Raw genomic sequence first — 27206 nt, 5'->3', positions numbered from 1 at the left:
CCCTCTTCAGTTCATTTTCCACCCAGAAGTCAAGGTCATCTATTAACAGATGCAAGGCAGATCATGTCATTTCCTTAGCTAAAACTACCTAGACTTTCTCAGCATGTTTAGGGTAAAATCCAAACTACTTTTCAAGCATAAAAAGCTATACAACTTGGCCACTGGTCACCCCATCTAGAGTAGCTCTCTCCTTCTCCCCCTTTTCAGTTCCCCATTTCCCTAATAGCACCAATTATTATCTGAAATTTTCCTTCATTTTTGCTTGCCTATTGCCTGTCCTGTCTTAGTTAGATTCTAGTCTCCGTGCTGGGATATGGCCTTCTTGGTCTTGCTCACTGCTATCCCTCAGCACCTAGGATGATGCTTAGTATAAGACAGGTGCTTGAAAAAGTCTTGTTGAATGGATGCACGATGATTTTATGTCAAAAACTGTGTAGGTACCGTGCCTTCTGTGGGCTGGCCAATGTAGTTCTCTAGGGAAGCTCAGCTCCCTCCATCAGTCTAGTGCTCTGTGACTGTGGTCAAAAACAACTTTCTCAGAGGTTCTCTGACCCCCAAGTACACCAGACAAGCACACTGATAAGTACATATTCCTTCTCGCGTTTGTGTCGCTCCTCGGCTTCCTTCATCATTTCTTGGGCCTGTTCCAGTTTTGCATCCACCAACTTCTGCTGCAGTTCTCTGTGTTTAAATATTTTGTCCAGATGCTAAGAGAAAAGAAATGGCACATATCAAGCTTGACTTATTATTGGTGCTGAGAAATGTAAGATAAAAAAGTAATATCAACACACATGTTTTACAGGTTTTGAGATTTAAAGAAAAGGGAGGTGGGGTGAATAAATGCACTGGCATCACTTATGGCTTCGTATAAAATCATAAATTAGTAAAACTCCCTGCATTTAGCGCTATGCAAAGTAGTGGCTACAAAAGGTCGAGGTGCAGAGTTCAGTGATGTTAGCTCCAGAAGCTCCCAACTTTGTCTAAATGTAGCAACTACTAAGTACGATGCTGCTTATTATACTAGAGGGCAGACTGATGTATATTGCGAGAGCTATAGCACCATCACTGAGTATTTTGGCAATTTCTAAAACTGGTTTTAATCATATTCATATAATTTATCATAGTGAATTCTCTTCCACATTCTTGTCTCAAGGGTTGTGAGGCAGCTCTGGGGGGCCAGTCTGTGGCTCAGGGTCTGGGACTGAGGGGGAACCCCTCCCCACTTCAACTCTGTTGCTCTGGTGAGCAAGACAAAAGCCAAGGGTCATAGATGAATTGATATGCAAATGTGCTCCTACCTCCTCTACATCTTTTGACCTCTCACCCAGCTTAGTGAAGAGAAGCTTCAAATTCTACTTCAGTGCAAATTTCTTTGTCATTAGGAGGTCCCACTGACAAGAGGACCTATGGAATTCTAGCCTTGGGGCTTATCTAGAACCAGTCTCAAGAATGTACAACTGGTCTACCAGGCCATTCTTATCTGGGAATCTCTCTGAAGAGTATGGAAAAAAAAAATTTTTTTTTTTTAAGCTCCTTCCCTTTTGCTTTTGCCTGAACCTCCACTCTGGAGTAGGAATGATCTTGGTGACAAGGTAAAATGGTAGCATGGCATTTTGGCTTACTGTGAGGAGTTTCTTGATTTACCTAACTATTGTTTCTGTGTGCTATTGGCTCAGTTTTTCTCTTGATAAAATTTTAGCATGTTGTCAACAGAACCACTCTGATTATGTTCTGTGACACTTAAGGCAGGCTTTTAAAATTTGGGTGGGATGGGGTAAATAATATGATATATAAAAACCCTGAGAAGGATTCTGGAGTCTTAAAAATATATTAAATATTAAGATACAATTTTGGAATAATAAAATATCCTCATAGTCTCCCTAATGTAAAATACTGAGAACAAAACTCTTTTGGCTTTTGTGACTACGGGTAAGTGATTTAATCTCAACCTCTGCTTCCCACCCATGTAATGTGGATATGGTATTATCTAATGCACAAGATTGCTGAAACAATGAAATGACATATTGTATGTAAAGTATAGTACTCAGCACCTTTCCTAGCACAAACTCAGTGCTGAATAAATAATATTATAATTATTATATTATTAATACTACTATTGGTTTGTGGGGCTTATAGAACACAGACTGTGTAGATGACATTCAGATGATATGATGATTCTTAAGAAGGAGTCTGTGAGAGATTTCCTGGCTCTGTAGAAAGTGTTTTTGAAAAGCTGAGAAATACTATTTTCAAAGGTAACTGTGCTCATGGCCTACTACTTCCTATTTATTGCCTTTGCTTTGTAGTGATTCCAGTTTTATTGAAATCCCATATGGCTTTCAGCCAGGTATTTTGCAATACCACCTGTTTTATTTTGGCTAGTAAAAGATATCCAATCCTACATATTAGCCAGTTGAGAGGGCTGGCCATAACTTTCTTATTAACCAAGTCCCCCACCTTCACAGCCCAGATCTGGATCTATATATAGTGCCCCTAAGTTGTTTGATGTGGTTCTCACCTCCTCTCTGAGCTCATACTGATCAATGATGCTTTTCAGTTTCTCTGCAAGCTCTGTGTTCTCCTGACACAGCTTCATATTTCTCTCACTCTGCTGTTCAATCTGGGCCTGGATATCCGTCAGAGTTGTCTGGAAATGACTTGTGATCTCCTTCCTTTTCTCTTCTTCCTCTCGTGCCCGCTGAAGGGTTTCCTCCTGTGGATAAAAAGCCAAGTCTCTTGGTATGCTGGTTTATGTGCATCCAGGTTATAGAACTCAGGGTTAGGTGAGTGAAAGGAGATCAGTGTGGAAGATTAAGCAGGACATTTTTTCTCAGTTCTCTGCAGCTAAACTTGCTCAGGCCCAAAATAAATGTATGAGGATAAGTTTCAGTTAATGCACAGTTAAATGCACAGTTGCCCAGAGAAGGTGCAATGAGGGTCTTGAAATTGATAGTGATGAATAGGCACGGGTCTCCCATTGAGTGCTGAGTGCCTATACTGTACCAATTTCTATCAAACATGCAGTAGGTGGGTTTTGATCTCTTGGCTGTGGCCTGGAAAAAAGGCCATTCAGCTTTACTGATTGTTGAGACAGATCCTGTGTTACCTTGGTTTGGTATAGAAAGAAGAATAATAGATCTTATATTCCTTTATTAAAAAAAAAACTATGACATGTTAAACACATAATTGTATTATCCAAGTTTTGTAAATACAAGTGATCACAATATTAAACTTTTTCTTAGTAAGAAAAACTTTCATCAGCAAGCTTGAAAAGAAAACAAATTTAGCTAAATAGCTATAGATCATTTTTAGCAATTCAGGAATGTAAAAAGAAATCTTAGAAAATTTGCTGGATATTTTATTTCTGAAAGAACAATCAGGCCATGTGTCACATAGGGTAATTGAAATGTTCAATATAGATTTTGAATCTGAAAGCAATTTTAAGTTCCAAATTTTCTTTAACTCTCAAATGAAACATCTAATTTCCCCCTCTTCAAGAATTGGAAATTATCTTTTATATCATTTCTGTTCTCTTTTCTCCTAAATCAAAACCCTCCCTTCATTGCTAACGACCAACAATGTGCCCAAATTTCCCCCATATCTATATTGAGAATTATTTGCTTTGTGATGATTCCTCTCATTCTTTTAGAATCAAAGGGTTTAATCTTGCTATATCATACCAAAGATAGAGATACTGCTGAAAAATGATATAGGCATTTTAGGATGCCTTTCAGTTCTGACTAATTGTTATTATGAAAGCTTGCTTCATGGTTGGCAAGTAAAATTATACTGCATTTAGTTGCCTTCTGTGATCAAATTATGTAACAGGATTTTAAAAAAGAAATGAATTATTTAAATAGAAGTAATTGTGCAAATCCTTATTATGATAGTAGAATAATGTGATCAAAATAAAAACTGATGCTAAGAATTATGTTCTGAAAATACATTAACTTATCATTAGGTATCCCCTTTCCTCTACAGTATTAACGTATTCTCCTACTCCAATAAATCTCCTGATATCTGAATCATAATTAAGTCACAAAAACATTTCTTAGGGGTATTATAGGAAATATCCACACTTTCTAATCTGAAGATATTAACTGAGATGTTATTTCCCCGGTCTTTGTATGCCAACACTCACTATTTATATTTCACTAAGCATGATTATAGCCATTTGCTAAGAGTCACTGAATATTATATGATAGTAATTGTCTCCTTACTGCTTTAGCTTAGCTTAGAAGTCAACAGGTTCCTAGCTGTAGAACTATAGACCATGATCTGAATGCTGTTTGCAATGATAACTATTGCATCCATGAATGAATGAGTAAATGAAAGAAACACCCCAGGATAATCAGCAAGTTTGAGCTTGTCACTGGCAACTGACTACAGAAAAAAGGTGTGGGCGTTAAGATGGTTTAAACACAGGTCAAACCATTATAGTGCTGAATCCTGGCCCACAAAGTAGCATTTTGCATTTCGCAGTACACTCTTTCTCATTGGGAGAAAAAAAATCTAGTGAAATCTTATAAAATTTGACTCTTTTGGGAAAGAATTTGTAATCATTTGGATGATGTCAGGGAAAAAATTTCCTTATCAAGCACATTATTCAAAATGGAAATTAATAATGCAAATAAGATTGAAGGGCAAAATCTGAAATTACTAAGAAAACAGACTGTGCAAGTAGCACTGTGCATCTTAGAACTGGTGCTGTGCCTGGCACACCATTCATAGATACTCAGTAAATGCTTATTCAGTGAATGAATACATTGCTAATTTGCATACAGACATGAGTAACATGGACGAGGTGAGTCTTATAGTCCTTTCCATGTTAAAATTCTATGATCTCTGATAACAAGTCCTATTATTTACTAAAATCATATTCCCCAAAACACTTACCTATCTCTAACTAGCCAGTTCTTTTTCAGTATAGTTTGAAGTTCACATTTATTGCTTCAAATATATGAGTATTTTGTTGAAATAAACCCATGTCTCAGACCTTCATTTGTCTTTTTTTACATGATCCTAAATTGTGAGCTTTTGTGGGTTTTTTTTTTGACTTACTGAATAATCAATTTTAATAAAGAATAGTAATAGTTACTATTTGTGTGTGTGTGTGTGGAAAAGTCTGGCATGCATTCTTTTTCTATATCTTCCCAAGTTCCTAACACCTGGATTTTAGATGCAGATATACTTAGGTTGTTTTACTAGTATGGCCAAGGAAGCTCATACTGCTTTGACCCTTCTATGGATAATAAGTATAAGGTGTCGACAAAATGCAAGAAACAACTATTTAAAAACACTGGAGAACTGGAGATAGAGTCAGGCAAAAGCTAGAGGGAAGCTGACACCTATAAAAAAGGAATGGTATACTCTAAGTTTCTCTCTTTCTCTCTCTCTCTTTTTCTAGCTTGTAGCTTGAATGCAGACTGAAATTAGCATCTGCATGGGATGCGTAAAACTCTCATAGAAAACCTACCTACCATTTTTCCGATGTGAAGAATGAAGCACTCTGGACAGCTGTACCTCCTGGAAGATGACGAGAGAGTCCCAAAAAAGAGTGAGAGAGAGAGAGAGAAAAAGAAAAAGAACCCTAAATTCTGTGAATAAATTCTGCTCAAATCTTTGGCTGACCCTGAAACACATATGTGCAGGGCAGACTCAAAGCAGCCTATAAGAAAAAAAGAAATGAACTGAGTTTGAGCTGCTGCCCAAGAGAGGGAATTTGTAATTTGACTCTAATCAAGTTAAATGCCTGCTTAAAAAGAACGACGACAACATTCTCAGGGAGTATAGTAGAATCTATATGCTCCACAACACAATAGCTGCAACATCCAGGATAGAGTCTACAATGACTAGATGTATGAAGAGTTAAGAAAATGTGACCCATTCTTATAAGGAAAGATAATCAGAGGAAGTCTATTTCATAATGACCCAGATGTGGAATTAGCAAATGAGAATTTAAAAACAGGTATTATAAGTATGCTTAATGACTATAAAGGAAAATATTACCTTAATGAATGAAAAGATTGGAAATCTCAAGAAAGGAAAAAAAATCTATAAGAAAGAACCAAATGGAAATTCTGGAGTTAAAGCAGCAAAATATGAGATTTTCAGATCACTGGGTGGCCTTAGAGGACAATGGAGATGACAGAGAAAAGAATCAGTGAATGTCATGCTAGACCAATATAAATGATCTAATCTGAAGATAGAAGAAAGAAGATTGGTGAAGAACATACAAGAGACTGAAGGACTTGTGGGACAATAGCAAAAGATCTAACAGGGTTGCCTGGGTGGCTCAGGTCATGATCCCTTTATAAACATATGCAAATGTAATTCATATAACAATAATAGTTTGAAGGGGGGGTTAGTAAATGGACTATTTAGGTTGCAGTGTTTCTACACATTATATAAAGTGAGACAATATTAGCTCTAGCTAGACTGGAAAGTTACAAATGTTTAAGTAATCACAGACCAACCACTGAAAATACAAAGAAGTATAACTAGAAATCCAAGAGATAAATTAGTATGGAATTTTTTAAATATTCAAATAATCCAAAGGAAGATGGGAAAAAAGTAGAGGACTAGAAAACAGAGAGGGCAAATAGTGAATAAATAATAAAATAGTAGAAGCCTATCTAACCACACTAATAATTACACTGTATGTTAATGGACTAGTACTTTAACAGATATCGTAAGAATGAAAATAAACAAGATCTAACTATATACTGTCTATAAGAGCTTCACTTTATATATAAAGGCCAGGTTTGGAAATAAGGATGGAAGGAGATATACCATGCAAATGATAAGAGTAAGAAAACTGGAGGGGCTTTACTGATATCAGTTAATGTAGACATCAAGATAAAGATATTACCGAAAGACATTTCACAGCAATTAAACAATTTATCAAGGAGACATAACAATCACAGATGTTAGATTAATACTTCAAAACACATGAAGCAAACAGTTATATAATTAAAAGGAGAAGTAGACAGTTTCCCAATTATACTGGGAGATTTTTAATTATATTAGGAGATTTCCTCAATAATTGATAGAACAACTGGACAAAAATTCAGTAAAAACCTAAATGATCTAAGGCTAATTGTTGCTTATGCAAAAGTATACCCGACATTTGAAGAACATACCTTCTTTCCAAGTGTGTATAGTATGTTCATTGATAGATCATATATGATGGGCCATAAAAATTAAGCAACACTTCTAAATAATCCATGGGTCAAAGAAAAACTGAGGAGGGAACTCAGAAAATATTTTGAATTTGAAGCCTGATTTTGACACTTAATATATGCATGACCTTGGGCAACTGATTTAGATTGCCAAGTCTCAGTTTATTCAGCAACAAGATGGAGCTATTAATATTAATCCTTGCAAGGTTGTTGTGAAGATCAAATAAAACAACATATGTAAGGCACTTAGCACATGTTCTAGTGTAATAATGATACTTAATTTCATTGCCAGTAACTGGAGGCCATTGGTGAGGGTGTGTGGCTATACGTATCGGGTCTCCTATCACTTCCATCATTCTGTCTCTGAATGCTACTCAAAGAGCCCAAGCCACATGATCCCATTTTTAATTAAGTAATTATTTAATTACTTTTAAAAGGGGGAGGGGCAGCAGGAGAGAGAGAATCTTAAGTAGGCTCCCCGCCCAGCCTGTAGCCCAACATAGGGCTGGATCTCATGACCCTGAGCTCACCACTTGAGTCAAAGTAAAGAGCTAACCAATGGATCCACGTAGGCGCCCCATCCCATTCTTCAAATATCTTTGTTGATAACCTTTCTACTCTATCTGATTTAACTTTTATCTCCTTATAATATAACACTACTTCTGTAAACACACAGTGATATTTACTTGATTAGTATCTCAAGTACAGAATAATGCTCTCATTCCCAGGCCCCCATTTAACCTGCATTTCTGACTGTCCCCAGAGCAATGACTGAATAGATGCCAGAAGCCCTTCTCCTACAACTTGTGATCTAAGAGTTATAGTTCATCAGGCTGGCCTTCCATTTCCCAGATATCAGAAACCAATCTGTAATATGAGGAGCCATGATTCTCTTCCAGTTTTCTTCCGAACCCTGTTGTGCAGACTCAGCAGTGATCTTAATCTCTTGCTTCTTAAAGGATCTCCTTCTAAACACATGTAATAATAACTATCTCATGGAAATGTTGGTGTCTAATTAATTATTGTTTGTCAAAACCTTTAAGATCTTCAGCTGGAAAGGGCATTGTGGACGTCTGCAGTATTATATTGGAGAGCCCTGATTCTTGCTTCATTGAATGGAGCTAGTGTCTATGTGCAATCAAATTAAGCACACTGCTACAGGCTTATGCTGTAATTAATGAAATCCATACAGACTGAATGAAGTGATCAGTCCATTATCTTTAGATTAAATAATTAAGTCTGAAGAGCTTCAGTGGTTTTCCAAGTAGCTTCTTTTTCAGCTGACTATTGACTTTTTGGCTCTCAATCTTGCTGTCTAATGTCAGTTAGCTTTGTGTCCATTTTTCTCGTGTCCTGCAGATTTCATTATAATACAGAAACTGTTGTATTTCTACAAATTTGTATTTTAAACAGTAAAGCTGAGTCTTACCTTAACAATAAAACAAACTTGAAGTAATAAAAAAACAAGGGGGATGGCACACATTTTATTGGGAGCCTGCTCTGGGTCAGGTACTACAGAGCACCCTATTTATATGACCTCATTTAATTTTTCCCTGGCCACATGGTAATATAATATAATCTCCATTTTAGGGATGAGAAAACAGTCTTGGGGAGTTAAAATAACTTATTGAAGGTCAGAAACTCATGCTCTTTCCATGAGTGGGAGAAGCCTGTGTCTATGCAGCATGCCAAAAAGTGTGTTATTCAGAGCGGTGGTGATACATACCTTCAGTGTCTTGTTGTGTCTCTGCAACTCCCGGCATAGACTCTCCAGTTTGCTTCTTGCAAGGATAGCTCTGCTGTGCTCGCTTTGTAACTGGTCCTTTTCCTTTTGGATTTGTACCTGCTTCTTTTGTAAGAGCTTTAACTTCTTTTGCTCAGTCCGGTGTTCGTCCAGCTAGACACAAGGGGTGCAAACATAAAAGAAAATGGCAGGAATCGCTTTTGAGTTGACAGAAAAGCAGCAAAAGAGGAAATACCTAAAGACCACTCTATGGTTGTTGGAAACATTCTTTTTGTTATCGTGGCCAACTCTCTGCAATCAAATAAACCTCATAAATGGGCCCTTGTGATACTTGTAGATACGGCTTTTAGAACATATCATTTATAGCTTTTCCCTTATCATTATAACAATCCCTTCTTACTCTTATCGTCTTTTTGGTGGTCTAGAAATCATTTCCTTTCTCTTGAGTGAGAAAGTGACTCAAGGTCACTCTTGAATGAGTGACCAGTGACACTGGTCAATAGGGAAGGGCACATCTTGGAATCCATAGGCTCTCAGAATTCATGATAATGCCTTGCGTTGGTGCGATGGTCAACAGTGTGTCTGCTTGGTGTATACTTGGTCTCACAATTCTTTCTCAAAACAAACTTAGAGCAACTTTTTTTTTTTTTAAAAATAGGAAAGCATAAAACAGCTTCTTGGTAAAATGGAAGATGAAGTCTGTGGTTTGTGAAACAGGGGGAGAAGAGAAAGGACCTCTCAACTACCCAGCATCGGCAATTTTCCCCCAGAATTTCAGAAGTAGAAGCTACACACTTCAGTAGCATGAATGGCAAGTATCCTTAACATGTCCTGCCCTCTGACCACCCTATCTCCACCCTCCACGCTTATGGCCAACAAATCATGACATGCATGCTTTTGTCAACCATAGCTAGGGTCTCTTCTCACACTCCTCCAGCAGCTACCACAAAGTATTAGGGATGGCATGGAAAATGAAGCCCGCGTGCCATGGGATGTTCCATCTTGGGGAGCTATACTTCTGGGATAGAGTTGCAAGATAAAATGTGGGACATCCAGTTAAATTTGAATTTCAAATAATTAAGAAATTAAATTTTAGTAAAAGTGTATCAAAAGTATTGCATTGGACACTTTTAGTGAAAAAAGATTATTTATCTGAAACGCAAATGTAACTGGATGTCCTGTATTTCGCTTGCTGAATTTGGCAATGTTGAATGGAATTCTAGTTCCAGTGTGGGGAGTTTGGGGATCAGTCTACAGAAGCCACCAGAGACAGCATACTCCGGACATGTTGATCTCAGGTGGACAGTGAGGCTGTCTGCAAAGACAGCTCTTCGTCCAGAGCCTTTCCTTTGCTAGACTCAGTTCCCTGAGTGCCCAAATGACGCTTAATCCAGGAGTCGGTTTGTCCTGATTATGACCTTATTGGCTCAAGGGGAGGAAAAGCCCTTGAGAGACTGTTGGGGCTTTTGGACCCCAGGTGTTCCTTGTGCCCTATAGAGCCTGATACAAGTGATGACACACATGATATGAACACTCATGTGTGCCTCAGTTTCCATGTCTTGAAAAAGTATTTGTTCTTTCTGAACTAGCCAAACAAGACTCACATTCTCTTCAGTTCAAATCTTATCTTTCTCCCTTCCTCCTGCCACACAGTGACCATTGCTGGAGTAAGCTGGGGATATTCATACATGGTATTCTATCATCACATTTATGGGCAATTTTTATTTATTAGTGAGAATAGCGTCAGGAAAAATTGGACCCATATTGCTTTAAACATTGATTGAAATTGATTTCCTTCTTGAGATTCAATTGGACAGTCATCAATATTTTATTATATGCTTCTCGTGCTAACCTCCTGTTAACAGGAAGGATGAGTTTTTTCATTTTGGACTATAGTTATATTTGTACTTATATTTGGATTTTTTTTTTTCTTTTCTTTTAGAGAGAAAAAGTGGGGGAACAGGCAGAGGAAGAGGGAGAGAGAGAATTTCAGGCAGACTCCCTACGGGGCACAGAGCCCTAGGCAGTTCCACTCATGACCCTGAGATCATGACGTGAGCAGAAATCAAGAGTTGGATGCTTGACCCACTGAGTCACCCAGGCGCATCCCCAGGCGCATCCCCTCTTTTGTTTTTCAATTTTTTTAATTAAAAAAATTTTTTTATTTAATTTTTCATTTTATTTTATTTTATTTTTTTAAGATTTGATTTATTTATTTGACAGACAGAGATCACAAGTAGGCAGAGAGGCAGGCAGAGAGAGAGAGGAGGAAGCAGGCTCCCTGTGGAGCAGAAAGCCCGACGCGGGGCTCGATCCCAAGACCCCGGGATAATAACTTGAGCTGAAGGCAGAGACTTTAACCCACTGAGCCACCCAGGCACCCCTAAAAATTTTTTTGAGAGAGAGAGAGTATATTTGGATTTTGAATGACCTATTATCTCTTTCTGAAATTTACATATTATTGCCATTATGATTTAGACTTTGGGTCACAAAATTTCTTGTTGTGGAGGGCTCTCTTGGGCTTTGTAGGCTCTTTAGCCACATCCTTGTCCCCAGCCTACTGGATGCCAATAGCACCCCCTACAATTGTAACATTCATAACATCTCCAGACAGACATCGACTACTGCACCTGGTGGGGGAGCACTGCGCCACATGGATTTACCTGAGCACCAGGAAGAGGATACCCTACATGGGTTTCGTAAGTTGGAAGAGATGACTTCACTTGCTTATCAACTTGCTTATTATTAATGTTCTAGTTTTACTGCAAAATTATATACATTTGACATTTAGCTAGGTCTATCTAAATAAAAACCCTTAACTTTCTGACAATTTTTTAAAGCCTGTGGCTAATGTTATTCAAATACTTCAGGCTTGTGAATACATATATGGTTTCTTTTTTTTTTTTTTTAAAGATTTTACTTATTTATTTGACAGTCAGAGATCACAAGTAGGCAGAGAGGCAGGCAGAGAGAGAGAGAGGTGGAAGCAGGCTCCCCGTTGAGCATAGAGCCCCATTAGGGTTTGATCCCCGGACCCTGGAATTATGACCCAAGCTGAAGGTAGAAGCTTTAACCCACTGAGCCACCGAGGTGCCCCCATATATGGTTTCTTCATTCATGAAAGTGAACATATTGCAACCAAGTCAACTTCAGTCAGATTTCTTCCTGGCTTAGTGATTTAATGATGCAATTAGACATCACAGTGCTTCTATACTATTGTGACAGGCATATTTGATTTTTATCTGGTATTTTTCTTGCTCTCCCCTTTTTACTATTAAGTTAAAAATAAATTAATGCCAATTACTAAATCAGAATAGTATTAGTGATTTGTTGTAACTGCATTAAAACTGAGGACACTTAGAAAAACTACTTCTTCCAGGTCATGTGGTATCTTTCTAAATAAATGTATCCTTATTTGTTAATGAAAACAATAGTAGGTGATATTATGGCATTCAGAATCTGGAAGGGTGAGTGAGCTAGAGTGGCAGTTTGATTCAGCTTTGAATTTGATGATTTATTCTATGTTAGCACTTACATGTCAGACACATTTTATATTAATATCCAAATCAGTGAGCAATGAAATAGGTTTTAGTCTCCAAGTAAAAGATTGAAATTATTCATAATTTTTCCTTTCTGAAAAGGAAATGTAATGGGTTTTTGGCCAATTTTCTCTTATTCATTTTTTCTAGAATGACCTTTTGTATTTTAAAGTTTATTATAGGACATGGTATAAATGCCAATGTATAGTAAGTAAGGCTTGAGTTGAGCAGGCTCTCTGGAAAGATAACCTCCATCGGGTGACTCCTGACTGGGAAGGTGAGTAGGTGGAGGGAGTTCCTAGGGTGAACAGCTGTGGCTCAGGAAGAAAATCTCGGGCAGACGGGACAAGTGATGCTTCTCTCATGTGCTGCTGAGGGCTGCAGCCCCTTCCACAGCTTCCCATATGAGGCTGGAACGCTGCCCAGTCCAGTCAAGTATGGAGCATGGCACTAGAAATATGAATGGCTTTGGTAAAAGAAGGTAAATCGGAGGGGCAAAGGGAAACAATGTGGAAAATACCAAAGAGACCAAGGATGGACCCAGAATGGGGGCCTTATTTTTGGGAAAAATATTTTTGAAACCTAACTTATTTTATGGCATTGAAACTGCTCATGGATGGTTAATAGCTAATGTTAAACAAGCTGCAATAAAAACAAGTTGAAACACTTGATACTCACTTTATAAATGTTTGCCTTTCTTTTGGATAATACTATGACCATTTAAAAAAAACGCCTAAAAAACCAAAAGGCATTCATGCAGTTTGATTCAGTAATCCCAATTCTGGATTGGGATCATGGATCATAAAACGAAGGAGAAGGAACAGATCTAATGCATGACGATGTGTAGTGCAGCAGGATTTGGTAAAGCAAACAGTAGAAGGAATCCAATGTCCCCAAATCAGAGAACCAGGAGATGATGGCCACTCTATGGAAAATGACATAACTATTACAAAATATAATTATAAAGACTCTAAACTGCATGGGAAATTGTCTGTCGTACGAGTCATCAAAACTGGATACCAAATTATGTATCTACCTTATAATAGTAATTGTTATAAAAATTATATCTTCTTCTATAGCAGAACTGGGAATGAAGACGGATAAATCAAAGTTTGTGTTTTAGGTTATGGGATTAGTGATATATTTGCTTGTGTCTGCAGCATTTCTCATATCATCATGATATGGGGTTTACGTGATTAAAAAACAATTAAAAAGTGTTGGCATAGTTAAACAACCAGCCAGTGACTCAGGGTTCCGGAGTCCCTCTGGGCTTATTGCAGGACTGTTCAGCCCAAGAAGATGAGGCAAGATGACAGAAGAAAGGGAGGAACATGACCACAGGATGGGAGTTAGAAAAAGAAAGAAAACAAGTCACTTGTTAAACTCCAGTCCATCAATAGGGTTAAAATGAGGGGTTTGTGTGCCTGAAGTTCATTCAGTTTTGGAGGCTCTCTTTTAAAAACAGAGCACACAGAAAAAACCCCCAAAATTAAGAAAAGAGAATTGCATCCAGAGTCTCAGAGGGGCCCATGCCAGTGAGAGGCTCTGAACCAAACTTCATTAGCTGCAAGGTAGATCTGCCTTCGGCCTGCCGCTTGGGGAAAGTGTTTTGCTCTGTGGACTTAGCGTCATTCTCCTGTCACTGCTTGTCCAGAAGACATAAGTGAGTGAAAATTTTTTTTTAAAGAAAGCAACCAGGGGGATGCCTGGGTGGCTCAGTCTGTTAAGTGTCTGCCTTTGACTCAGGTCATGATCCCAGCGTCCTGGCATCTAGCCCTGCCTTGGGTTCCCTGCTCTGTGGGGAGTCTGCTTCTCCTTCTGCTCCTTCTCCTGCTTGTGCTCTCTCTCTGACAAATAATAAATAAAATCTTAAAACAAAAAAAGGAAGCCGATGGGAAGGAGGATCACATTGGATAGCGTCATGTGAGAGGATGTCACATCCCTGTGGAGGGTCGCACACCCTGGGCAGTAGTGCCCAGACCTCAAATGGCACTCCTCTCACAGAGAGACTGGCTTCACTGAACCCTCCTCTTTTTCCCAACTGACCCATTGGAAGAGTACTGGCGGGGAGGCAGTGCCCTTCACGGATTCTCTGATGTCTCTGAGTGGCTTCCCTGCCTCCCAATGGCCTTATTCAGAGGGACCCTGCCTGGGGAGGACCTAGAACTAGGCACAAAGCAACCCACATCAAACACTGCCACAGTGGGATGGGGAGAAGAACGTAGATCAAAGAGAAAAAATGAATGGTTGAATGACTGACTGACTGAATGAATAGAGTTTTCAAGCCCAAATGAAAAGGGGTCACAAGCTGAGGGTAGGAAAAATTCATTCCTCCGCCTTCCTGAGGGGGCTCCTCAAAATACCTAGGCACAAGAACTGAATGAAAGTTTGCCTTTAGGTTGAGTATATTTCTGTTTTCTTACAAACCCAAAAAGAACTTTAAAATATCTGCAATTTTCAATGATCTCTAATTCTCTCTTCTGTTCCCCAAATTATACATATAATTGAAGGCTAGACTCCAATAGACTCCAGCTCTATCCTCTTTCTTGGTTGTGCTGTTTTTCCTCAGTTTTTCTCTTTTTCCTTTAAAAAAAAATTCTGCTTTTATGGATTCTTGCTTTGGCTTGTGTGAGGTAACCAGCTAATGAGGTCCCCGAAAAACGAATGGCCTTTTCTCAGCTCCAATGAGGGCCTGAACCTCTCTGACACAAAGAGCTCATCCAAGATCTTACCAATTCGGCATACTTCTTGAATAAAAAATCCAGTTTTTCTTCAGGTGTTTGCAGCTTGTTCAGATTTTGCATCAGCACGTTGGCTTCTTTGCCTTTAAAGAAAACAAAACCCATCAAGACATTTAGAAAAATGTTTTGAAAATATTCAAAAGAATAAAAAATGCTGACTTCATATAAGTCACCTATTTCCCCCCATTGGTTAATTAAAAAAAAAAAGAGGTAGAGCAGCCAATCAAAACTTCTGACGCCCACCAAACTGCTGCATTGATGCGTGCGGTTCTAGACTTCCAGTCCAAAGCACAGAGTCTTGACAGTTTCCTCTGCCATTTTTGGGTTTTGGTTTTTGCTTTCAGTACTTTTGTTTCTCTCTTTTGGGGGGTAACCAGTTGTCTTGTTTTTCTGTGTGAATGCATTCTGTGAGGTTTGGATGAGAATGTTCCACTCATATTTCCTACCTAGCAGAGAATTAAATCAACATAGAAGGAAAACCAAGCCAAGACTTGGAAGGCCCTATCCACAGGCCTTTTTGGGTCTCTCGTGATAATGGGTTCAGCCTTCCTGGCCCTTCCTTCCTCCCACCCAGGCTTAATCTTTGTTGACAGTCTCCTTTTCTGATCCCACTTGGAGTTTATGCTACAGTTTAAGACTCATCTGTTCGTGATTATTTGATGGTGAATCTCGGATTCTTCTCTTTCCTCATTGTTCTTCCTTTTGTCTTCTTTAGCTCAGCCTCCCCATTTGCCTTTCTGTGGGCCTGGAAATGTTGTTTTAAAGTAGCCATTGGGCTGAGTGTTGGCAGGGAAGAGAGGGACCCTGGGGCCTGCATGTACCCCTGATGATATCTTTTCAAAGTGTCTGATCAAGGTGGAACAGAGTGACAGCCTGTCTGTCTAATTAGAATAGGAAGGTCAATCCACACAGTAGAGGCCATGTTTCCTGATGTAAATCTATGTGAGAATATTAACAACTTTGACAAGCTTTCCCCAAGAACAGGCATTTCCCTTTTGCTAGAATATTTGCTTTTATCCTGGAGAGGCAGATAAATCATGAAATTAAGCTTGCCAGATGAAATACAGGACATGGGACATAATTATACTAAAAAAAATTTGCATTGTTTACTGAAATTCAAATTCTCCTTGACATCCTGTATTTTTATTTGCTATATCTGCTAACTCTAATGGCATCAAAGAATTTTAGGTCTAGAAGGACTTTAAAGACGATTCAGACAAATGGTTAATTTTATAGATTAAAAATCTAAGGCCCAGTGAAGTCCAAAGTTACATAATTAGCACTGGCAGAGTCAAGGCTTGAATCCAAGGTTTGTCTACTTGCTCTAAATCACTTCATTCCCATGTGGAATTTGGATCCCAGGAAACTCAGAGAAATAAAAGGAAACTTTTTCTTAAAAAACATGACCTCATTGCTAACAGCTGGTTTTGTCCATCTCTGCCCAGTGAGTCAGTTCAGATTAGAGACATGGCCTAAGACAGGGAGAAGGTGGGTGTGAGAGGCACCCCACCAGCTTTCCAATTATGGCCTGTGACATATCGAGCCAGGTTTAAACTGGTCATCACTGCTGCCCCACCTCCCCTGTGCCTGTGCTTGGAGTTAGTTCTTAAGCAACCAGGAGAGATGTGCATTGGTCGGGACATCCCTTCCCCCTTGTCTTCAGTCTGGGAAAGGGGCCACATGAAGACTGTTGTCCTGAGTCAGTGCCATCTATTAGAGGAAAGAAATTGCTGTGGATCAGATTTGGCCCAGAACCGAGATCACGTTTGATCCATGGCAAGTTCTCAGTAAATGTCGGTAATAGTGGAACAAAGCAAAGCCAACGTGTGCACATTAGTAGCAGGTGAATTAAATGAACACTGTCCTGAAGACAACTCTGTGATTGACTTTCTGAATGACAGATCTTACTCTCACCTCTGCCTTTGAATATATGCTTAGGAAACCTCTCAGTATGATTATGGTCACATAAAACCATTATGTGTCTCATTTGGGGGAGATAGAAACATTTGAGTGAGTACAATAAGTCTCTTTTTCTCTCCACACCAAGTATCTTAACTTTTTATTTTCTTTAACCATGAGAAGAGGGTTTTATTTTGGGCACCCTCACAGAGGTATCTTTCTGCTCTCATGTTCTGTTATTTTGCCTAAAAGGTCAACATTCAGAAGCATCAATTTATCCTTCAAAAATGATTTTGCGGGGCGCCTGGGTGGCTCAGTGGATTAAGCCACTGCCTTCGGCTCAGGTCATGATCTCAGGGTCCTGGGATCGAGCCCCGCATCGGGCTCTCTGCTCCGCAGGTGAGCCTGCTTCCTTCTCTCTCTCTGCCTGCCTCTCTGCCTACTTGTGATCTCTCTCTGTCAAATAAATAAATAAAATCTTTTAAAAAAAAATGATTTTGCCCTTCAACAAAAACAACCCAAATATCCAGGAACCTGGAGATAGGCATGCACAGAATGAATAAATGTGTGACATCAGGGAGCTTAATTTTTAGACTTCCATTGGTTTGCCGGACTTGAATGCTGTATGGTATTATGATGGAGAAGAGAACTAGGAAAGAGATTGCTCATCTTCTTTTAGAGGCTGTAATTACAATTCCACAGAAATGAGGTCATTTGGTGATAGTGTCAGACACAAGAGACAAACTGACTTTTTTCCAGGAACATTTTATTAGGAGTGAGTGACCTGTCTTTCCCCCAGTGTGTCATTCCAAAGCAGTGTGATTGTGAGATTAGTCATAAAAAAAGTGAGGGACAGACCTGAAGTCCCCATTGAAAATGGGGAAGACACATGAAGGGCATATGGCCCTCCCTCCACAAAATACTCAGTTGAGTAGTAAGTCTACAAGGGGGTAGGGCCACATGAGCAACAAGAACGGCTGTGTCACACACGGCTATGGCCAAAGGCACAATTGTAGACCAAGGGAGTATTATACTACAAAGGAAAGATTTTTACATCAAAGAAATTAAAACACTTAAATTGAGATAATGAAGTCAGCTATATAAATGAGGATGGGAATTTTTCTTAAACTTTTGGCATAGTGATAACTGTTTATACTAAGTTTATGCAGATTTGATAAGTGTCTAAACCCTGACTTTTTCTCTACCAAAATTACCTTCTAGAAATTTGGGGCTAAAATTTGATCTTGGACACACAAGTGTGTCTCTCTTTTCCCTCCCTGCTTTCTATGTGTTATGGCAGAATCTTTTTTTTTTTTTTTTAAGATTTTATTTATTTATTTGACAGACAGAGATCACAAGTAGACAGAGAGGCAGGCAGAGAGAGAGAGAGGAGGAAACAGGCTCCCTGCTGAGCAGAGAGCCCGATGTGGGGCTCGATCCCAGGACCCTGGGATCATGACCTGTGCCGAAAGCAGAGGCTTTAACCCACTGAGCCACACAGGTGCCCCTGTTATGGCAGAATCTTAAAGCTAGAAAAGATTGTGAATATTCTGTTTCAAATGTTAGATCCAGATTCAAATTTCAATGTTAATTTTGTTTTCTAATACAATTTAAAAATAGTGACTCTGATACAAATAATTTCTGAGTATCTATGGATAGCTTTTGAGAGAAATAAGATTTGTGTATATTGATTATAAGGACACTGTATTTAAATTCACACTGGACGAAGGATAAGGGCTAGACCCTGGGTTCTAGAACAGACTGTGTCACTGAGTAGTTGACACAGTAACCCTTTTTATAGACTCTTCAACACTCTAGGCCTAAATTTTCCTCTCTATAAAATTATTAAGTTGACTAAATGGGTTCTGAGTTTAGCATTTAGGATTTGTTGATTCCGTGACTGGAATAAATTTAACCATTTTTAGCTTGATTTACACAACAATAAAATTAACAATGTTTGGATCGTATATTTGTCTTTCCAAAATGTTTTGGGGAAAAAACAACAACAGACTTCTAAAATTTATCAGGATTCTCTTATCCCTCATTGTTACTTCTCATAGTCTGGTTTTTGTCTGTTTTGCTTGGTTTTAATGGCTTATTAGTTTTGAAAATACTGCCTACTCTGTATTTTCTAGTTATACTGTTTTTATTTGGCCAACATTTTATATCTTTTGTGTTTTAGTCACTTTGTTTTATGCACTTGGAACTTTTGCCTCTCACCCAGTTGGGGAGTGGACCTGGACTTCTTACTAGGTCAGTTGATGATATGTTTGAATTATTAGTAATTTCTTGATCTAACTGTAAAGAAAACTTTCTTAAAAGGAAAAAAAAAACCTTTAAGAGTCTAAAAATGAAGAGATTATTCCAGGGAAAACAAAATAAAGCAAAACCTTATAATGAAAAAGAAAAATACCAAGAAGAACAGTAAGAAATGAATACATCTATTCCTAATTCTGATCAGAAGAGAGTGCTAATTACTTTGCTCAAGTTGTATTTTTCTGTCCCAATTGACCTATTTCTTTAAATCTCTCTCTCTGTTTAGGACCTGGCCTAAAATCTATCTTCCCTGTGAATCGACTCATGAACCTTGCAATCTCTGTTGATTCCTCTTTTCCCTGAATTCTTCTGGTCTCCTATGATCTCTTCCAAAAGTTTAGCGGTTGTATTAAGGCAACAGTTTATTCCCCCTTTCACAGTGAAACTAGAAATCAAGCTAAAAATGGACGAAACAAGTCATCTGGGAAAGGGCCCATTCTAAGGAAGATTAAGCAATTGGCTTTCTAAAGACATTTTGGAATCCACCATCTTAGTCAAGCTCCTCAGAAGGTACAATTGAATGTCACCTGTAAAAGGCAAAACCCATTAACTGAGCTATGGTAAATTCTCCTTAACCAATATACCAATTAGTTTGTATGTATCTTCAATCCTGCAATATTAGTGACTTCAGTTCTGCCCCCTTGCTTCCTTTATGACTCATCTCACAATCACATCAACTAGTTGAGTAACCTTTTTTTGTAGACTCTTAAACTCTCTAAGCTTCAATTTCCCTGTCTATTAAATTAGTGGGTTGACTAAATGTATTCTGAACTCAGACTGGACCTGTGGATCAGCTCTGTTTTCTTCCCAGGCTTATGCTTCAAACCTCTGATTTCCTACTCAATCAGTTATCAACCGGAATATCAGAAAGAATATTATATTTTATCATTGTTCTGTGCTTATTACTATGTGGTGCTTGTGCAGCCCACGTACTGTTGGCAGAGAAGTGATTAATAAGATACCGTGAGTCTGGAGTGGGTGGGAGAGGTAAGGGAGATACTTAAGACGTGTCAGAGTGCTGTCTAATGGGGACTCTGTTTTTGTCTCTTTCAGTTCAGATGGCCAAGGGGAAAGTGGCTCTATCCACTAAAGAGATTTAAAAACGTTCCTCTAACTGCTTTGGTGTATAGTGTGTTGATTGTGGGGAGGATATGAAGTCGCTCAGGGAAAAACAAGTCCTGGATACTTGGGTTGTAGAGACATTTCCCAAATAATCAAAAGTGTTCTGTAAAAGAAGGATCTCTTTGGTCCAATTAATCCAGAAAATATTGTAAACTATGCCCATCTATAGTGGAGATTTTCATTGTATATAGCAAAAGTCAAAGAATTCTGGCAGTAAGTAATCTTTAACTTTGTCTGAAATCTCAAATATGCCAAAGTATATACTATGGAAAATTTTGGGTTAGAGAGCCAGAATGTTTCATCATCTCAAAAATACCAATAAAGCAGATATTATTGGATAAACATGAAATAATGGAAGACTCATCTTTGATCAAGTAGATAAGCAAAATCTAAGGATATATTTTCAGGTGCTGGTAAAATGATTTACTAAAATTCTATAAAAGGCACAAATAGCTTCTAAAGAAGACCACCATCAGCACTTCACTTTTTCTTCAAAAGGGTGGAAGAAGAACTTTCTGAAACAGCAGAATCATCATTTCTGCAGTCTGTATCAAAATTGCCCCTGGTGCTTTGGTTCCACTCAAATCCTCCCAATTCTGAATTTCTATGCTCAGGAACAGCATTTTTCATAAATTCTGTATTTGGTTCTAATGCACAGTTAAGTTTGAAAACTACTGGTCTAGACGATCAACAGCTAGGAAGCCCGTTAAAGCTACTTACAGGCAGCTGAAATCATGTTTAAAATGGTGGTTATATATTTTCATCAGCCTAAAAATGTTTACGCCATAATGAAACATTACAGGGCTTAGAAGAATATGCCAATGGTGTTCAGAGACACATGTAGTTAGGGTGGACACAAGTGGGCACTGGCTTCACAAACATTGGTTCTTATCAAACACCCAGTTGAAATCTGGTCACTTGGAGAGAGTGGTGGAATTAGAGTTGTGGAATGTTTTCTTTCTCTACAGTTCTTTTGATTATCGGGTAATTAGATTATCACTATAGATTTTGAAATAACTCATGGAAGACAGAGAAGAAACCACAGTTGGTCATCTTTAATTTTAAGCCGACTTTTTTTCATATCCCCTCAATACAACACACACATATTCCTCTGTAGAAATAGTTATAAAGTGGTAAAGCAAAAGAATTTTCCATTAGGAACACTTGAAATCATAACCCTCCATGATGTGATTTTGTACTGTCTTATGGGAAATTTAACGATGGCTAATACAAAGGGAAGTTTCTGAAATGCCTTGGCTAGATAAGAAAAAACAGCTTTTGAACGTAGAGCAACTTTATTCTCTTTCCCAAAGATCCAGAACCCATGAGTGATTCCAGTCTTGCACTTTGCAACTTGGTAGATATTTTTAAAGTATTATTTGGGTTATTTCATTCTTTATGTTGGGTGAGTCAAATGTCCTATTTAAATGTGTCTTTTAGCCCTTCTTGAAAGCATTGCCCGCAATGGGTTTTAAGTGAGATAGTGATATCCCACGCCAGCAGACATATTTTGGGATTTATAGATACCTGGTTATTGGAATCTAAACCCAGTTCTGACTCCAGCACCCATGACCTTTCACTTTGCCACACTATCTTCAAGAAATGAGTAAGACATTATAGCTGTCCCTGATAGATTTTCTACCTCCCTTGGGAGGCAGGTTTATAAGCAAATGATTGATGCAGAAAATTTAATGGAGAAGTAAGAGAGGCGATGCTAACCCTTACTGAGCGTGTCTGGGAATGTACCATATAGAAGGTGGTATTTGCACAGAGTGTCACAGTGAAATTCACCAAGGAAGACAGGCAGAGGGGTTCTCCTATGTACAGTAACATGCTTTCACTAGTAGCTAATAAACTAACTCATCCTTCTTTCACAGCCATTTTTGGTGTAAAATCCCACATGGGCACCTAAAATTTTCCCATGCCTGTTCTTAGCACTATCCTATATAACAATTAGATTACAATTACAATTAGAAAAACAAGGTTTTTCTCTCCATACTTAGAGCTCCTTAACCAAAGGGTCTTGATGACTTATTCATCTTTGTGTACTTAGTACAGTACCTCATATAGACGAGGTATTAATACATATTTGCTGAATCAATAAACTAATGAGAATAAAAATATTTTGTGCAATTTTTGACGTTCTATAATTGATACTTTTTAAAGAGTTTTGTGAAATAAAAAAATATATATTTTATATAGTAATGGAACATACAGCTCAGCGATCTGATAATCATTTTACATATAAACCATCTCTAGATTTATATTTTGTTTAAATCCAGATTCCACTAGCTTTGCTTTAAGCAATTTCCCTTTCGTTTACTTGTTCATTCATCCTTATAACAAATATTTACTGATCACCTGGCATGTGTCATCCACTATCTTAAACACTAGGCATCCAGGGATGTCTGAATACACATGCAGTCCCTGTTCTTGAGCTAAAACCAGCTAGGGAAAGGGAAGACATGCATTGAGCAAATAATCACAGAAAGTAAATGTAACATTCTCATATACTGCTAAATGCTCAGAAGAAAAGATACAAAATACAACAGAAACGGAAAACAAGAAGACCTTATATAGAGTTGGGCTAAGAAAATGCCACTCGAATTGTGAACTAAAGGCTAAGTTCAGTGCCCAAAGGGCTGAACATGTAGGGATTTCTAGGTAGAGAAAATAGGATAAATGTGGGCCTCGTGGATCGAGCATGCTATGTTCAAAACACTGATAGAGAAGATCAGAATGATTAGCCATTAGTCAGTAGTAGTAGTGGTAGCGATAGGGGCAGAGAGTTCAGGAAGGAGATGCTATGTAGAGTGATGGGAGATAAAGCTAGGGAGACTAATTTCGGTTAGACCATTAGGGCCTGAAAGACCACGTTAAGAATTTTAGTCTTTGTCCTAAGAGCAGTGGGAAACCACCGGGGAAACAGGGTAGGTGAGTAACATGTTGAAAAGTTCACTTCTCTTCTTTTGAGAGGAAGCGGCTAAGCACAAGTATAGCAAAGGAAGTGTAGGGAGCCCCTACAGGAAGCTGTTACATTAATCCAAAAATGAGATGAGGATCTTAGTAAAGGTTGGAGGAAGTGCAATTCCTTCCTGATGAAGGAATCATCAAAGGAAAGTCATGCATTAGACCATAACTACTTGCCTAGTCCTTTAAGGATTTTCTTTTCCAATTTTTGCTCTTTATTGCTGACAGGCTCTTTGGTTGTGGTTGGTTCTCCAGAAGACAAGGGTTCTCTCTCAGTGTCTTCAGTGGCCTCATCACCATCCAAATCCTCATTGTCCAGTGGTTCTATGTTCTCAGGTGGCTCCTTTGCCTTGGCGGTAGCCTCTTTTTCAGTAGCAGACCCATAGGTGTTAATGATGTCTTCCAGTTGTCGATTTAGTTCCTCCGAGATATCTTGAACTCCCTGTTCAGACTGTACACCTGCCTTGTCCTCTGTTTTTTGGAGTGTGGTTGAGGAATCCTTATCATCTTGCTTCTCCAGGCTGTTTTGACTCAGTAATGAAGAACTGTCCCCAGGAGGTGTTGACTGGGGTTCTCCTGAGAGCTGTACAGAGTGATTCACCTCCATACTGGGAGTCGTATCTAGTGGTAAGCATAGTCAAGTTTTATATAGTTAACTCAGTTATATGTAAAAGGTATGGATATTCCCAAAAGGCCACCTACTCATTACAATTTCTAACATAAAATGAATGTACTTTCACAAACCATTGATGTTGCAATTAGTTAGGTAGAAACAGTGGGAAGCCATTTTTCCAAAGCAATTCACACTATTAGTATATTTTTGGTTTTGGTCTTTAATTCCAGTAGAAATTCCTTTCACTGACATTAATGGGATAATTCAAGATATTGTTTTTCATTTTATATTTATCATATTGCTTAAGCCAACTTGTGTTACCCCTCTCTTACATTATTCTATGTAGACTTAGGGTCATTGTAAGTACAGAGTTGTCTATATTTAAAATGTTTAAAGTGGTGTTATTTTTTTTTCAAAGTTAAAACATTTAATGCAAGAGCCACAGAATTACTAAAAGCACTCATAACAATAGCAGTCCTAAACTCTATCTAATTCATAAGAGAAGATCTGATAAATATGAGTACATTGATATAAGTGACTTACACTATATACAGGAAATGGTTTCTTGTTTTTCAAGTATTTTCCTTTTCTCAAATGAGCAACACATAATTATCCATCAACAAAATATGTTTTCTGAGGTTCAAACTAGCTTCATTTTTGGAATAAAATGGAGAATAGAGGAAGGTAAAAATTAACCAACAAACTACTTTGGAACCATGGTGATGGTCAAGATAATAATTTATTGAATTTCTATAATACTTTTTTGTTCCAATATAAAAACTGACTTTCTTTTAGGAAAAGAAAAAGATTACAACTCTTTTTTTCTCAGTCAAGAAGCTCTAGGATAACTTTGTAATTTTCTTTTTTAAGATTTTATTTATTTATTTGACAGAGATCATAAGTAGGCAGAGAGGCAGGCAGAGAGAAAGAGGGGGAAACAGGCTCCCCGCTGAGCAGAGAGCCCGATGTGGGGCTCAATCCCAGGACCCTGGGATCATGACCTGAGCTGAAGGCAGAGACTTTAATCCACTGAGCCACCCAGGCGCCCCTAACTTTGTAATTTTTAAGAAATAGCAATGTTTAACGAATAGGGAGGGAATGAACTTGAGAAATAATCCATATATAATATGGCCTCTTTGGAAATAGGGGCTGAAGGCCAAGCTGAGTCAAAGAATTCCAGGATTTCTGGCTATCTCTATTTCTCGAGTTGCAATAGAGTTGACTTAGGCCTTTAAGTGATGGTGCATTTTATTTGTAAATGGTGCCTAATGGTCATGTTGCTAATTAACAGCATAAAAATATGACGGGGTTCTCATAATGCACAGGTTTTGCTGTTGTGGTGGCCTGAGAGGAAAAACAAAAACATACTCTTTCCCGTACTGCACAGCTTCCTCTTTTGTTCTCAGGGCAGGGGCTGTAAAGTGCTTGGACTCCAACAAGAACGGAAAATTCAACCTACAGTCCTAGGCCGCCCACTTAAGTACTCATTCGCTTTGAAGGAAGTACTTTTTTCTCTTGCCCACTTGAATGCACCGACTTTATGATTAAATGATGCAGTAAACAGCCTTATTGTTTCCATCACAGGCATTTCTCTATCCTGACCCCTACTTGTTGGTACACTCATCTATATATAACATACGCCTCCCCTAAATCGGAGAAAGATACATGGCACCTGCTGTCCAGCCAGAAGTTATTTTAAGCTCTTCTAAAAGGAGCCATGGCATTGAGCCGTTCTTCTTTGCAAATCAGGGGAAGAGAATCCTTTTAAAATCAAAACTAAAAGCAGTAAACATGTACTGGCTTAAATACATATGTGGGTTTTAAAGTGTTAGGGAGGCTTCCGAGGATGGAATAAAATCTTAAAGTCAACCCCAACTTCAAAGCAATGAATTTAAAACTGACTTTCCACAGGAGTTTTAGTATGGCTAGTCTAACTGCAAAAGTTGGGTTGTATTTGATTTGTTCTTCATTCCTCAGAGGCCACAGCCAATAATGTTTTTAATATTAATTCCATGGATGTCCTCTAAACTCATAGCCCACATTTACTTTAAAACAGAATAACTGAATCTTTGTAAACCAGAAGACAATTCAATTCCTAAAAGTAGCCTCAAGATAAATCAACAAAAAGGAAAAAAAAAAGTCAAAGAATTCTGCTACTTTTAAATTGTTCCTTACCATATTAATTAACAGCAAGAAATTATTTTTAAATTTTATCTTCTTAATATACTTTACTACTTTTTTTCCTTCTCTGAGAATTTTTCACTTGTATGGGGAATCCAGCAGGTTATCACCCACATACCTTCCTGAGTAACACATTTCAATTATAAATAAAACAATGGAAAGTTCTTCCACAGTTCACGGGCAATCTCAAAGTTGCAAGTTTCAAACACCACAAACCGCACCCTGCAACTTCTTATAGGGCTTGGAGGAGTGTTTGTCGCACTTACCAGAAGACAAGGAGCTAAGCAGAAAGAGGAGAGGCAGGAGGCTGCGAAAAGCTAGTCAGAGAAGATGCGACAGCCAGCCAGAGACAGGCAGGCAGCTGTGTTCTTACAGGGGAGAGAGAAACGACACACACTCGCAGGCACCAAAGCGACAGGAGAGCAGGGAGGGGGTGGGGAAGGAAAGTAACAGTGTATGACACAGCAAGAGAGAAATACACCCAACTTTCAGTAGCTGCCTCCTGGTCAAGTATCTGAGGAAAGAGAAACAGCTGGTAGATCATATCAGACTCTCCATGTTTTGTCCTTTAAAAAATTTAAACTCTCACTATAGGCTCCTCTGTAAGTATAATTTTTCACTGTTCTTTTGGGCAGAGATCATATTTTCTTATTTCTTAGTTTATTTCCAGTGTGATCCATGATTCATCTTCTTTTTTTCCCCTTCTTATGCAAGTCTAATTAGCATCAGATTTCTCATAGGAAGCTTGTCGGGGAGCGGTGGGGGGAGGGAATCCAATGGCATAACAAAAAGGAGGTGGGAGAACTCCTTGAATTCTGATGTCTTTGGTTTGTTTGTAAAGTTTGAAGTACGAGTGGAGGGGGCTGTCTTGGGGCTGGGTTTGGTGGCATCTTCAGAGAC

General features: G+C 38.5%; 1 protein-coding gene across 1 annotated transcript in view; it reads right to left on the bottom strand.

Annotated features, from left to right (window-relative positions):
* Positions 1-26666, bottom strand: part of TXLNB (taxilin beta) — a 55827-nt gene extending 29161 nt beyond the window's left edge. The window contains exons 1-6 of the mRNA XM_046005759.1: positions 26573-26666; positions 23690-24133; positions 15197-15288; positions 8908-9078; positions 2519-2713; positions 588-707 (exon numbers count right to left, since the gene is read on the bottom strand). Coding sequence (XP_045861715.1) covers positions 588-707; positions 2519-2713; positions 8908-9078; positions 15197-15288; positions 23690-24119 — 1008 coding nt within the window. The 5' untranslated portion in view covers positions 24120-24133; positions 26573-26666. The remainder of the gene's footprint in view (positions 1-587; positions 708-2518; positions 2714-8907; positions 9079-15196; positions 15289-23689; positions 24134-26572) is intronic.
* Between the last annotated feature and the right edge of the window lie 540 nt (positions 26667-27206).

The sequence above is a fragment of the Meles meles genome, chromosome 5, assembly GCF_922984935.1.
Source record: "Meles meles chromosome 5, mMelMel3.1 paternal haplotype, whole genome shotgun sequence".
Taxonomy (NCBI): domain Eukaryota; kingdom Metazoa; phylum Chordata; class Mammalia; order Carnivora; family Mustelidae; genus Meles; species Meles meles.
Note: the sequence above shows the minus strand (reverse complement) of the source record. Positions and strands in the feature narration are given on the sequence as shown.